Raw genomic sequence first — 15,061 nt, forward strand, 5'->3', positions numbered from 1 at the left:
TTTTCTCCTAAGGAAGTAAGGCGGAAGCCGTAAATTGCAGAAATCATTATCTTTTAAAATGACCACTTTCTCAGTGCAATCTGATGCAAGAGCCAGTATAGCAGTTTCAGTATTAGGGCTGGGGAGACCCGGGTTCAAGTCCCTACTCTGTCATGCAGCTCTTAAAACAACCTAGGACCAGTCAACATCTCTCAGCCTGATTTACTTTTTAGGGTTGTTCTTATGAGGATAAAAGGAGGGTGGGGAAGGGAGTGAGCTTGCTAGAGGAAAGGTGGGATGTACATACACATTTACTCAGGAGTAAGTTCCATGGTGTTCAATGAGGCTTGCTTCCAGTAAGTGCATTTAGGATTGCAGCCTATTGTAGCCCTGTCCATCATGGGATGCATAGCTGTCAAAAGTAGTCACAAAATCTACTGTTTCTATATCTACTGCCAATGGACAATGCCTGGCTGGGAAGGTTTAAAGACAGCCAGATTCGATTTCAGAGAAACACTCTGGGGGCAGTGGTGGTCAAAGACAGCACTCTTTAGCATAAGACTAAGCTGGCCTACTGCCAGTGACTGAGCCTTAAGCATTTAAACCTTTTAGAATGGGGCGAGGGGGGGACCACAAAATCCAGTTGATCACCTAACAATCAACTGTCAAGGGGGAAAGGGGGCCTGGCCATGTGAGAAATCCAATTTGGTCCCCTGGGACCTCAGGTTCAACAACCCTGGTTTAAAGAAATGGAGGAACTGCTGAATGTCTAGTATCATTCCTTTTGCTTCCAAAGTTTAACTGTGAGTGATGATCCTTATGTAACCAAAGTGATGCCGTCCATACACCAGAGGGAAGCATCAGCAGGCTTGGGGCATCCCAAAAGCTTTTAGACGTAAAAGACATTTTTTTAAAAAAGAAAAATATCCCAAGAAGAAGCCAGATGGAAGGCTCCTTGTACTACCAGTCTGAAGATATTGTGCATACAGAAGATATTCCTTCTTTCTCTCCTTAATGGGTTTTCTGGGTGCTTCCAGATAAAGGGGCCCTAGCAGTAACAACCAGAAGGCATTCTACAGCTATTTCATCTTTTCTTCTGTAACATTTTTCTATGGTAAGAGAAAGAAGCCATAGGGATATCTGGGAGATTTATGAGTTGAAGCCAGTGTCCTCTGGATCCCTGAAAGAGGCAAACTAATGGCACAATAAAAAAAACGGAAGCAGTTGTGGGAAAACACGGAAGGGTTACAAATGGGAAATCCCATCTGGACTCACAGCAAATTCTGTGAATGGGGCAAGGTAATTGCACAATAAAAGCCTTATCTGGAAACACCCTAAGTGGGGATGGGGCATGGAAGAGATGGGGGAATGGAATGGAATGGAATATCCTGGGAAAGGGCCTGGCTGGCGTGCAAACCCCCAGGGGAGCACTCCGCATTTGTTGCAGAACCGTCTTCTGATTCTTTAGTAGGAAACACCACAACCAGAAGAGCTTCATAGCTAGCTGCTACGTGCGGTAAAGAAAAAGCAGCAGCCAGAAGCTCAGCCCCGTCTCTTGCACGTTGGGGCCGGCCCGATTTGGGGGAGGCGGCGGTGCTGGCTCAGCGCTTTTCGAAACGTGATCGCTCATATGACCGAATGAGGTCATAATGAGGCGGGCCAGGGCGGAAGACAGCCGGGAGGAGGAGGAGCGGCGGTGGCGGCGGCGGCAGCAGCAGAGGCAGCAGCAGAAGCACCGTGAGTGAATGGAAGGAAAGCGCCCCGGTCCTCGGATTTGGCGGCGATGGGGAGTTAGGGGTGCTGCTGCCGCCGCCTTTCCACGCACGGAAAGGATGGGGGCGCTGGAGATGGTTGTGGGGCGCGAGGGGAAAGTCTCCGGTCGGGGCATGGGGCGCTCTAGAGAACCTGGAACCTGTTGCACGACAGCCGCCTCTACCTCGGGTGGCCTGCGCGGAGGGACTCGCGTCTCCTTTCCCTGGCCCACGTCGTGCTCGAGGGAACTTCCCTTTCCTGCTTCCTGTGCCTCCTCCGTCTACGGTTTCTTTTTGGCTCCCGCTGGCCGAGGGAAGCGAAATGCCTGCCTCGCTCCTCACGCAGGCTCCGTTTGGGCACCCTTCCCCAACCTGGTGCCCTCCGGATGTGTTGGACTCCAACTCCCACCATGCTGGCTGAGGAACGCTGGCAGTTGTAATCCCACACATCTGGAGAAGGCTAGGCTCAAAATCCTGCAACCTGCCTTTAACCATATTTAAATCGGTTGATGACATACCACGCTAAAGCGAAGTGGAAGAGCGGGCTTTCAGTCTCTAATCCGCACATCTCCTCTATGTGCAATGTGGCATCTAAGCCTTGCTAGGGAAGACTGTGTGATTAAGGAACAACCAGAGTTAACATGGAGTACGGAGGGGCGCTCTGTGTGATGTTAGCTGCATCTGTCGCTCCGTGACTGTTTGTTGAACAGCGTCTCCTAACCTGGAGCCCTCTGGATGTTTTGGACTTCAACTCCCAGCATCCTCCAGCCAGCATGACCAATAGCCAGAACTGCTGGAAGTTGTGGTCCAAAAGGTCTGGAGGGCATCAAGTGTGGGGAAACCTACTGTAGAACTTGCTGCTCCACTCTCAGTACACTGGAGAGTGGAATGTGTCATTTCTTTTTACAAGACATCCATAGGTTGTTTAGTCTTGGTTTGGGAGAATCTCCCTGTCCCAATGATGCCCACTGGCTGGCCTTGGGTTAGTCTGCGGCTGGCCCGGCTGCTTTTGCGCATGAACAACAACTTGATATGCAAATGTGCAGCAGGAGACTGAAAAGCCTGGTGGGCTCACCTTCAGATGCCCTCCTGCCGCCGCAGGAGGATAGAATTGAACCACTGTATGCTGCTTCCCTCTCCCCATCCGATAGGTCAGGGCTGGGCAGAATTCTTCAGGCTTGTAGGAACCACTTTGTTCTTTCCTAGAAGTCCGAGATCCACCAACCCAAACCTAGGGTAAAAGACGCACTCTTCAAATTAAAGAATTCCAAAGCCAGGAATTTCTTTTGAGTGGCAGAACTGAAGGCAGCTTACAGTCCTTCCACACAATCACCCACTCCTGGTTAATCCCAGGGGAAATATTTTATTGCTGCTATGATTGTATTGTTGCCAATTTTCTGGAAATCACCCAGAGATCTTCCAGTTAATTGAGATCTACCTTCTGCCCAGCCCTTCAGTGGGGTACTTCCCTCTTTTCCTCGCCCTCCCCCCACCACTCCATCTTGTCCTTTTTAAAAACTTCTTGCTTCATTAAAGCCATAATAGCCTTATCCCTTCTGTGCTCTCTTCTACCAGAAAACTTGACATCTGCGCTGTATCTCTTTTCAGTTGTCTTCTGCCTCTATTTTCATTCTGTCAATCAGATTTACTAATAACGTTACATGGTGTCAACTTTGGGCACTATTCCCAGTAGAGGCTGGTGGCTCTAATGTTAGTGAGGCTGTGGATCTGCTCTGAGTTTAAAGGAGCTATCCAAGGTGCTGAACCACTTTTGGGGATAGGGTTCAGCACCTTGGACACCTCTAGAGTTCTGGCTGGTTCTGACTGAAACCCATAATGGAATCACAGCCCCACTGAAATCAGAGCCACCAGCCTTTACTGAGTCATCTTATCTTATCTTATGTAGGAATACAGTAGCGTAAGGCTTATTACTCGAGATCTACCACACCACTTTGCTCATTTTTGTTTTAAACTGAAGCTTGTGCAGTGTAGAAGTGCAGAAAAATGTGAAAGTTCAAAAAAGCACAAAACTTGGGCTTTAATAGCAATTAATTTCTTCTGCACCAAACAGGCAGGGCTGTCCCTCCCCCAGCCGATCAGTGTGGCATGAAGGTGGGCCCTGGTCACAGCAGTGTGATTAGGTTGTTGCTGCCAGTGAGGAGGGGGAAGGGGACAGAGTTGGCCAAACAGGGCACACAAGAGAGGGAGGGGGCAGGGTCATCGCATGCTGATTTCGGAGGGGGGGTTCACTATGTATAAGCCACATTTGCATTATTCACGAGCCTCTCTGTGATGAGGGGACTGAGGGGCAGAAAAGGGGAAGAAGCAGGATTAGTAGCACCCATGGTGACATGGGCTTTACACTAATAAGTATAGAATACAGCCATTGAAAGCAATGTGACTTAGGTTAGCCCCATTGATTTCAGTGGCTGTCCTTTAAGTATGACTAAGTCTGGATCCAACTCCACGTCTGCAGGCTTACAACCATCCTCTTCAACCATGCATGCATATATATATGCACGCATGCATGCACGCACGCACACGCACACACAGAGTTTGTAGGGAAGGAACACAGAAGGCAGGAGAAGAGGCTGAGAACAGAGGTAAAAAGGCTCAGAAAAAGATGGGTCTTGATGCTGTTTAAACACTTGAAATAAGGCAGAGGTGCAGATGTCAGGATGGGTGTCTGTGTGCGAGAGAGAGTGGTAACCCAGTCCTTAGACAAGGGAAGAGTATTGCCAGCACGACGGTTGTACTGCTCTTCCAGCAGTGTTCATTGATGTTGCCATTGTCTTCTGTACAGCATGTGGCACTCACGAGGCTGCCTTGTGCCAAGTGTGCCATTGGCCCATCAGAGCCCAGCATGGTGTACTTTGACTGGGGCAGTGGCTCTTCAGGGTTTCAGGAAGAGGTTTTTTTTCAGCCCTGTTATTTGAGATTGTTTTAACTGGAGATACCAGGGATTGAACCTGGGACCTTCTGCCTGTGAAGGATATGTCCTACTGCTGGGCCGTTTCTTTTCTTGCTTCAGCTGTAATGGCTGGAGTAAGGCTTGCATGGCTTCCCTGCACTGAGAACTGCAAGTTCCAAGTTATTTGGGGCTCATGAATCTTGCCATGGGTGAGAATCCCAGTCCCCACAATATAAGAAAAGAGGAAAAAGCAGCAGCAGGAGTAATTTGTACTTGTTTGTAAACTATGAGCTGACTGGCTCTTGTACTGAGTGGCCTTTAGGGTCAGGGAGTTGTTGTCTTTTCTCGTTTGTATAATTCAGGGGTGGGCAACTTGTGGGAGACTAATGGGAGTTGTAGTCCCACAACGTCTGGAGTACCACAAGTTGCCCATCTCTGATATATCTGCTGTTCCAAGCAAGGAGCTCTTCAAATGGGATATAAATCAAAACTATGAAATGTTAATGCATTAAAGCTCAATTTTTTGCCATTTACTGACTCTGAATAAACATTGTCTTTTGCGTCATTTGAAGAAACCCTGATGATTTTCTACCTAAGTTTGGTTTCTTTCTCAGCAGCTCTTGAAGGCAGAATGCCCCTAAACTGAAAAAACAAAACAAAAAACCCACCAAAAACCTGCTGCTGACTTAAGGAGCCAATGATTGGCTATGTTGGTCTTAGCTGGCCAAATCTCTCCATACTCATTGGTGATCTGTTAATCAAATCATTCTTTCAAACTTGCAGGTTACAATGAAACTCATCATTTTAGAGAATTATGCTCAGGCCAGTGAATGGGCTGCAAAGTACATTAGGAATCGAATCATCCAGTTTAATCCGGGTCCAAGCAAATATTTTACCCTTGGGCTTCCCACTGGTAAGTTAGAAGCCTGAGCTTATAAGAGTGGTGGTGGTGGGGCTTTGTGATGAGCAGAGCAGTGACTTCAGTTCCTTCCCACTCACAATTTTCTTTGCCCTTACACAGCTGGAGTACTCTGCCTATGTTATATTATAATCAAGGCATCACACTTTGCACAGGGTATTTGCCCAAAATGATTAGTAAGTGAAGGCATCTCTCTTTCTCAAATCATAACAAAAACACTCCATGTAATAATACTTCAACAGGTCGTAAAGTTACACATAACTTGTTGATTTGAGTGCTGTATGAACATGTCACACTTGTTATTCCCAGATTGACTTAGCCCATAGGATTCTGAGGCTGCTTTGGGGCTATGTAGAACTGGAAAATGCAGTCCAAGAAGATGTTGGTTGTTGAATCGGCTTCTTCCTTTGCCTGGATCCCGTCTCTGGATGTATTGCCCACATTGTACTCATAGTAAGAGCAGGCATTACACCACTACATGAGTATATGAAACAAGATAGTTCACTTATTTTTATTTACCTATTTAAAAATGTAGACCTGCTTTTCAACAGCCCTCCCCCCCATGTTACAAGAAACCCCGGTGTACTGTTGAAATCAACAGCATCCCTGTGCTGAGTTCCCCTCTCCCCTCTTCCATAATGCCTAATTCAACCTACTCCAGCTTAGTGCCCTCCCAATATGTTGGACTACAACTTCTGTCAACCCCAGCCATCAATGGGTGGGGTGATGGGTGTTGTAGTCCAACACTTCTGGAGGGAGCCAGGTTGAGGTCTGAATTCAACTTGATGCATTTCCCTGCCCATGCTCTACATCATTGGCTGTGTTAGGACAACACAATAGTCAACGGTGGGTTAATAGTCAACTCCACAGTTGATTATCAAGGGGGTACTCCCCACACAACATTATTATAATCAACTGTGGTGTGGATTAAGGCCAATGTCGAGTTGACTATTAGTCAATGTTGGGTTTGATTGACACATCCCCTGCCTTCTCCCCCCCACCCCCCCGTCAGTCCTCCCGCTGGTATCCCATCAGCTGTTGCGAGTTCTGCTAGCTGGACTGGAGCAGCAGCCACCAGTTTGGTCGCCCTTGCCAGGGAACTCTGTAGTTGCTGAAAATAACCAACTGTGTGCGACAAAATAGTCAACACGATAACCAATGGTTGTTCTAATAATCAACTTTGCACAGTGTTGGTTATTTTGGCTGAATAACCAACTGTAGTGTGAAAAAGTCCTGACAGCTGACATAATAACCAACCAACCGTTGACTATTTAACCCACCATCAGTTATCATATCATCCGAACCCAGTCACTGACTGTTGCTAGCAGGAATGGAAAAAAATGCCCAGCATAGGACAAGTCTAGACTGATTGTGGCAGAATGTTTTAGTTGAGAAGCAGGATACATGTATATAGATAAATAACGAGATGATTCAGGGGGAAGAGCTTAAGATGGGATTCCTGTTTCTGAGTTGCCACATTCCTTGCCATCTAAGAGAACTCCAGCATGGGTATCATGAGAAACTGCAGTAATTGGGCTATAGAAAGACTGAGTTGAGAGGGCTACTCTGTGATGTTTTAACCCGTTCTTTAATGATGGAATGAATGTATTCCTAGATACCCTATTCCAGAGAGCCATTTTGCTGCTTAATTGGCTCATTAAGGAGCTGTACTTTGTCAAAACATTGTCCCCAAATTCCTGATACTTTAAATAGAGGACCCCACTACACACATAAGAAGGTTAGATTCATTTCCTCTACAGGCTGCTTTGCTACAGGCAGAAAATGCTTCCAAGGATACAGGCTTTGCCAATGTAGTCTTGCAGACACTGACATGGTTCTGATCAGGAATGAAACGAAGCAGATGGAGCTGGGATGGACTAGCACAGGATGCCTTTGATTCCTTCTTCAGTAGCAGCCTCCCCCAGCCTGGTGACCTCCAGAGGAGAAGGACTACACTTTCCACCATCTACTGCCAGCAAAGCCAATGGGGCTGCCAGCTGGGGATGATAGGAATTGTAGGCCAACACATCTGGAGGATTTCAGGTTGGGGGAGGCTGTTCTGTAGAAACACACAGCACGGTGATTTTTTAAGTCCAATGCCTGCTGCTTGCCATTTACGTGGTGCAGAATGACACTCCACTGACTGTCCAGTGCTCTTTTTCATCTCCAGGAAGCACGCCACTTGGATGTTACAAAAAACTAATAGAATATTACAAGAATGGAGATCTCTCTTTCAAATACGTGAAAACCTTCAATATGGATGAATATGTGGGTGAGTCCTCTTTGTGTTAAGAACTGTAGAGGGGAAGAAATCATTGCTATCCCTTGTCCACATATTTTATTTACAATGCTGCACATAACAGCAATCCTGGGTTAATTAACCCACAAATTGCAAAAATCTAGTGAAAGTGAGAGCACTACATCTGGCTCATTTGTCACTTCCACTTTGAATTAAGAACTTACAATCACTCCATTTGTAGGTTCTTAGCATGCTGTCCAAATCTGGACACTATGGGTTACTTAGGTGTTAAACAACCCAGAGTTAACTTACTCTTTGCTGTTGGGTTAACTCAGGGTTTAACCTCTAAATAACCTACAGTGTCTGGTTTTGAATGTCACAAGAACAGCCTATGAACAGGGTGAATGTAGGTGGTTACTCCCATTAGATTTCAGCAATTTTTGTGTTAATTAACCCACAATTGCCATTACGTGGAAACTGGATCACGGACTTCTGTAATGTTTTACTAATTTTAGTGGAAACTCAGTATATACATTTAACAAATAAAAAATAAAATGATGACTTGGGAACTGAGCTGTAAACCAGGAAAAAGAGCTGTGGGGTTGGGAAAGATCATTCCTCCCAATCCCTGTCCTGGAGTCCTTTCCCTTCCTGCCCAAATTACGTCTCTTGAAGTTTCTGAGGAGCAGTCATTCTTCATAGGATGTAGCAGTTTCTGCTGAAGCCAGGCTTTCAATGTCAGGGAGAGGAGACTCTCCCCCAGCAAACCCCAAACCTGTCCGGCCCATATCTGCATTGCCTGCAGGGGCTGGCTTCCTGAGATGGGCTCTTCATGCTATCCCTGTTGGGATCAGTCAGTTACGTTTTAAGGATATGCACTGTCCATCACTCCTTCTAATAGTGGTGGTGAGTGCCAACAGGACTGGAGCCAAAATAGGTCCACTGAAAAACAGGATGCAGGTATCTGCATACTTGGGGTGGGAGGAGACCCAGTGAGGAATGGTCATGCTTGGTAGTCAAGACTACCAAGTTTTGGAGTTCTAATTGGAAAATCAAAATGGAAAAAGGGCTGGGTGGGGTGGAATGGAATGTCTTGTTTTAGCTCTTTTCAGCTTATAGTATCCCGGAGGAGGACAAGTCTGGCTGGAACCATGAACAGCATCACTGCTTGCTGTTCCCACCTATTTTATTCACCTTCAAGTAATGCCTGAGATATTCTCACTGAGCATAAAATGTGTGTGTGTGTGTGTGTGTGTTCTAAACTCAGTACGTGGTAACGTTGCTGCTGTATTGGTACTGCAGAAAAAGAGTGATCTCTCCTGTTAGACCAACTCATAATTTAAAATATTTTGCAAGCTTCCAAACATCACAGTGTTCTTTATCAGGCACAGAAGTTCAGAAGAAACACTGAAAGAATTTTCCTGCATTTCTAAGAGCACAGCACTGTCATCCTGATCTGAATAAAAATCAGGCTTTGAGGGGTGTGTATTTTTCCTTTGTGACTCAAAATGGAAGAAATGCTATGGGTCACATGGGTAATTATTCTCTAACCGTCCTACTAAAATGCCCTCTATGAAATGATAGGGGCAGACCCAAAAACATATTTTTTTTCTCTGCCAGGGTTATATGAATGTAAAATTTAGGATGTATGATTCAAAAATAGTCCTACTGATCAGCCTTGCAAGATTAGCAAAAATGCATCCTAGTTGTCTGGGAAGTTGTGCATGTAAAGTAGGTGCCCTGCTACTGTGCTTCAGCTCTTGTAAACTGCCACTTGAGAATTATTATGGACAGAAAGGTGGAATATACAATACTCATAGCCATATGCACGAATGCACTCTTCTGCCAGGCCTTCCAAGGGATCATCTAGAGAGCTACCACTCCTTCATGTGGAACAACTTCTTCAAGCACATTGACATCTCCTCTGAAAACACTCACATTCTGGATGGGAATGCCAGTGACCTGGAAGCAGAGTGTGAGGCTTTTGAAGACAAAATCAAAGCAGCTGGAGGGATTGAACTCTTCGTTGGAGGTGAGCACTGGAACAAACAGGGAAGGAAGCCCAGTTCACACGTGCGTGCTTGTCACCCAGCCACTTGTGTCTGAAATGGCCGTCGCAGATTGATGACGGTTGCACAGAGCGCTGGGGTCTCCACAAAGCGCACAATTTGCAGTGGAGGCTGTTCATGTTGTCCTTCAAGTTAGACTAATAAATCATCAAGGGAAAAGATGGCGAGTGTTGTGCATGTGTGGAACCGACAAGAGGTTTAATAGAGTAAAAAACCTATGTTGATGGCATGTGATTTGCTATAACTGTAGCTCAGAGTATTTATTTGAACAGGTTTGCAGTAATGCCACCTGACTAAGCTTACTGTAAGCTTTCCCATTAGTAATATGTGTAGCTAGTCCTTTCTGGAAGCCTGTGGCCCTTTCAGTTTAAGATATTAATACTGGTTGTTATTTTCTGTCTACTTACCCTTGAAGTAGCCTGATAAAAAAAGATCAGAACTGCTTCAAATAATGTTTTGGAGACTAGCTGGGGCCCAAGAGTATTCCAAATGCAACAGATCTGCAGGAGCAAAGTCCGGCTTGCAATCTTAAGGTCACTTAAGTGGGAGTGCCTAGTTGAACTCAAAAGAACTACTAAGCAAATAAGGATTGGGCTGGAAAGATCAATGGGAGTCTGGGCTTAAACTTAACTGCACACAGAGTGGGTACCTTGCAAGAATAATGGGTCTAGGAATTACACCAATACTGGCTACCCAAAAAACCAATCAAGACCAGAACCATGATATTATTTCCTTGAGCCCCAAATGGCATTAGATTTGACTCAGTTCACAAGTAGCAACAATGCCTGGGTTGTTTAACCCAGGAATTACCCTGGCCAAGCAAGAGTAAATGCACTGCCTCCCACATGTTTGTTGCTTCCATTTTCAATCAACAACCTAGGACATCTAGTGGACATCACACTAACAACACAATTCCTCAGTTGTTGATTGAAAGCAGAAGCAACTAGAATACAGGAGGCAGCACGCTTGCTCGCTCTCGCTCCGCCATGGCAATTCCTGGCTTAAATAACAAACCAGGACATTGTTTTTCTTGAACAGCATCCCCCATACATCATCCCTCATGGCAGAGAGTTTAAAAAACATCCCACTGAACTAGAGGCCCTTGTATGAGCTGAATCAGCTCTTTTGAACGCCTTCCATGGAAATAGCTGGATGAGATCTAAAATCTACCTTGTAAATAAAGATTTGGACTATCCCATAATTTATATAAATGGAAAATGAGCAGAATTCCTTTGTAAACAAGATGGAGCAAGATGGACCTGATTCTGTAGGAGGCAGCAGATTCTCCAACCCAAAAGAATACTTGCAACTCTTTTATTAGGGTTATGCACTTATCATGCACAAGTACAATTAAGAATGGCTGTCTTAATTGTTGATGTTGCCTTTCCTAACTTTTGCTACATTATAATTTGGAACTGTGTACATAACAGGTATCGGTCCAGATGGCCATATTGCCTTCAATGAGCCAGGCTCAAGCTTGGTGTCCAGAACCAGAGTGAAGACCTTGGCTATGGACACCATATTGGCTAATGCCAGATTCTTTGATGGAGATCTTTCCAAAGTGCCAACAATGGCTCTTACAGTTGGAGTGGGGACAGTAATGGATGCCAGAGAGGTGAGAAGCGGAATAGTAGCCTAAGAGAGGAGGAAGGGAGATATGGGGCTGGTGGTACATCTTGACAAATGAATTCTAGGCGTGTGTGTATTTAATCTATTGCTTAAAAATAGTCCAAAGTCCTGCTTGCCAGTTTTTCAGTTTGGAGACACATCACAGGTCTCTGTAGACAATTTTAATATAATCCCTGAGGAAGGCCCCAAAATCAAAGTGGGCTGAAACACATTGGGATTGGAATAAATTTTCCAGCATCCTGAAACATGGGGTTGCATTGGATGTTTTCCAGGTTTTGGGTTGGGTTTTGTTGTTGTTGTTGTTGTTGCATTTTTCTGCATATCAATGCAAATTGGGGAAAATCTCCATGAAGAAAATAGCTAATCTACTTTACAAAAGCTTGCTCACCTGGAGGCCATTCTTTTTTGCCACAAGTGAGTGGCTGTTTACAAGCCTGCTGTAAATTGTGGAGCTCTGCTTTCTAGTTTCTGGCTTTCATGTGAAAAGACAGGTTTCAGGGCTCTCACTAAAAATCTAGGAAGCTTTAGTGGCTACAGTTTGCCCTCTCTATCCTCTATGGTCCATGACAGAGTTTTTAAATATTGCAGTTGCATTCTCTAACCCATATAGTTTATTTCATTTGCAAAATGTTGGTTTTCTGGTTGCAGAGTTCAAGACCAGGAGTGGGCAATATGTGGCCCTCCAGACTTTGTTGGACTGCAACTCCTATCAGCCCTAGCCAGCAAAGTAAATGGTGAGGGATTCATAGAATCATAGTAGAGTTGGGAGGGGCCTATAAGGCCATTGAGTCCAACCCCCTGCTCATTGCAGGAATCTACCTTAAAGTATACCTGACAGATGGGAGTTGCAGTCTAACAACAAGTTGCCCATCCCTATAGATTAGGGATGCCGGAGAGATCCACAGTAGATTCAAAGGATATCAGATTTCTGTGAATTTGAGCTGCAGATCCCACAGCAGACTAGCTTTTTCTGAGTTGCACAGACTTGCAAACCAGTTTACTTTTACGAGGGATGCGCATTTGCAAACAGAAACAAAATTTTCATACATCCCCCACCATCAGTTCCCATCAAAGAGCGGACAACCAAATGAAAGAGACCTGACAATCTATGAAACACAGATGGAATAGATTTAGCAAAATCCGCACATCCCTAGTGTAGACCATGTCCCTTCTTACCTTCCCCAACCTAAAATCCATAAGTACTTGAGAACACCAAGGAAAGTTTCTTTGGATTTCTGAAGCTCAAAATCAAAAGCCGAAACTTAACCATGTTACCTGTGTGTTCTGCATTCAGGTTATGATTCTGATCACAGGAGCCCATAAAGCATTTGCTTTGTACAAAGCCATTGAGGAAGGAGTAAACCACATGTGGACAGTTTCTGCCTTTCAGCAACATCCCCGTACTGTCTTTGTATGTGACGAGGATGCCACACTGGAGCTTAAAGTAAAAACAGTGAAGTACTTTCAAGGTAAGTAGCTGTAAGAGGCTGAGAATGGTCATATGAAGATTGCCTTGTATATAAGCCCAAATTAAAATCAAAAGTGTTCTTTATTAACTCAAGCCTGCAAATGATTTTATAAAAAACTTCCACTAGGCTAGCATTTAAAAAAGGCACGTATGGATCTGCTCTGGTTTGATTTTTGGAGTGTCGAGGGTCTACTGTTTCCTAGCAACTGACTTTTATAGTGAAACCTGCTTGCTTGGACTATTACCTTAGGTAACCCTGCTCCTTGCCATTATTGTTCTACCCTTTTAAAAAAATGTGGTTGAGCGTAGGATCACCTATAGACTGGTCATTTTTATAACCTAGCACAGCCTTGTCATCCTTGCTAGCCTAAACATGATGTCCAAAGCTTTCTTCTCCCTATTCCCCCACAAAACCTGGGCATACCTATAAAAAATAGGGAGCATGTCTTGTCTTGCCAGATTCCTTGACCCAAAATTCCATCTTGATAAGATTCAGTGTATGGATATAAAAACAAGAAAAATGGATAAATTGAAACAATTCAAGCTGGCAGCCACTGATGAATTCCTTAAGTTTAGACATCAAGAGCTCCAAAGGGATCTCTCCAAGCTGGGAGAGTGGGCATCCAAATGGCAGATGCAGTTCAATGTAAGCAAGTGTAAGGTGATGTACATTGGGGGGGGGGGGAACCCAACTTCTAATATAACCTGATGGGATCTGAGCTGGCGGTGACTGAACAAGAAAGAGATCTTGGGATTGTGGTGGACAGCTAGATAAAAATGTCCACCCAGTGTGTGGCAGCTGTAAAGAAGGGAAACTCCATGTTAAGCATTATAAGGAAAGGAATTGAGAATAAAACGGCCAGTATCATATTGCCTTTATAAAAACCTATGGTGCGACCACACTTAGAATACTGTGCACAGTTCTGGTCACCACACCTAAAAAGGATATTAGAGCTGGAAAAAGGCAACTGAAATAATTAAGGGTCTGGAGCATCTCCCCTATGAGAGAAGGTTACAACAGCTGGGATTGTTTAGCTTGGAAAAAAGGAGGCTAAGGGGAGACATGATAGACGTGTACACAATTATGCATGGTGTAGAGAATGTGGATAGGGAGACATTTTTCTCCCTCTCTCAAAATACTAGAACCCGGGGTCATCCCATGAAGCCGATTGGTGGGAGATTCAGGACAGATAAAAGGAAGCACTTCTTCACACAATGCATAGTTAAATTATGGAACTCACTACCACAAGATGTAGTGATGGCCACCAATTTGGATGGCTTTAAAAGGGGGTTGGATAAATTCCTGGAGGCAAAGGCTATCAATGGCTACTAGCCCTGATGGTTGTGTGCTACCTCCAGTATCCAAGGCAGTAAGTCTGTGTCCTCCAATTGCTGGGGAACATGGTTGGGGTGACGTTGCACCATGTCCTGCTATGTTGGTTCCTGGTCGACAGCTGGTTGGCCACTGTGTGCACAGAGTGCTGGACTAGATGTGGACCTTCGGTCTGATCCAGCAGGGCACTTCTTATGTTCTTATAAATTACTTTATTCACAATTTTAGAACCATTTGCAGTAGAAATAAGGTCCTGCTGTTTTGTTTTTACATAATTAGGTTTGATGCTTGTTCATAACAAACTTGTGGATCCACTCTACAGTATAAAAGAACTAGGGGCAAAAAGAAGCCCGTCGAAGAAGCCATACAGTGATTAGCCTCCCAGGATTGGCTGAGCAGGTCCTTTTGTTAAACTTACAAAAGAGTTGGTGGAAAGCGTCCTCGTCTCTTATCTTGATGCAAGTCTACAGCAAAACACATTCGTGGACTCTGTAATTGGAAAAATCTCCCCCACCCCCAATCAACTGTGAGGTAGTAGCACTGGATGCAGCCACATCACACATTCTCCAGCAGCAAAGCAAACTAATGTCATTTCACCCCTGTTTTAAGAACTAAGACCAGATGTGAGGATTGAGGCTGCCTATTTTCCTTAATAGATGGCAGTATGTACTTAAGATTGCCACCCTTAACATGATATGGATCTGAATTGCAAACTATACATAATCAAGGATGGAATCCGCAAAATGTGAAGCTTTTGCTACTG

General features: G+C 44.8%; 1 protein-coding gene across 2 annotated transcripts; it reads left to right on the forward strand.

Annotated features, from left to right (window-relative positions):
* The first annotated feature begins 1,644 nt into the window (after positions 1 to 1,644).
* On the forward strand, positions 1,645 to 15,060 carry GNPDA1 (glucosamine-6-phosphate deaminase 1). Of its 2 annotated transcripts, none has more exons than XM_063120669.1 (7): positions 1,645 to 1,716; positions 5,425 to 5,554; positions 7,731 to 7,832; positions 9,649 to 9,831; positions 11,299 to 11,483; positions 12,792 to 12,966; positions 14,578 to 15,060. In XM_063120669.1, the coding sequence occupies exons 2-7, from the start codon at positions 5,431 to 5,433 to the stop codon at positions 14,673 to 14,675; spliced, it is 867 nt and encodes a 288-aa protein (XP_062976739.1). In that variant the 5' UTR covers positions 1,645 to 1,716; positions 5,425 to 5,430; the 3' UTR covers positions 14,676 to 15,060. The 2 variants fall into 2 exon arrangements, with proteins under 2 accessions (XP_062976739.1, XP_062976740.1); XM_063120670.1 differs by having other exon boundaries at positions 1,707 to 1,720.
* The last annotated feature ends 1 nt before the right edge of the window (position 15,061 follows it).

The sequence above is a fragment of the Elgaria multicarinata genome, chromosome 3 (assembly GCF_023053635.1).
Source record: "Elgaria multicarinata webbii isolate HBS135686 ecotype San Diego chromosome 3, rElgMul1.1.pri, whole genome shotgun sequence".
Taxonomy (NCBI): domain Eukaryota; kingdom Metazoa; phylum Chordata; class Lepidosauria; order Squamata; family Anguidae; genus Elgaria; species Elgaria multicarinata.

Bases quoted from the DNA above. Each gene is read 5' to 3' on its own strand.
- GNPDA1 (XM_063120669.1), top strand. From the start codon at position 5,431: ATGAAACTCATCATTTTAGAGAATTATGCTCAGGCCAGTGAATGGGCT. The intron at 7,833-9,648 runs GTGAGTCCTCTT...CTCTTCTGCCAG, and splicing joins CAATATGGATGAATATGTGG to GCCTTCCAAGGGATCATCTA. The intron at 12,967-14,577 runs GTAAGTAGCTGT...TTACATAATTAG, and splicing joins AACAGTGAAGTACTTTCAAG to GTTTGATGCTTGTTCATAAC.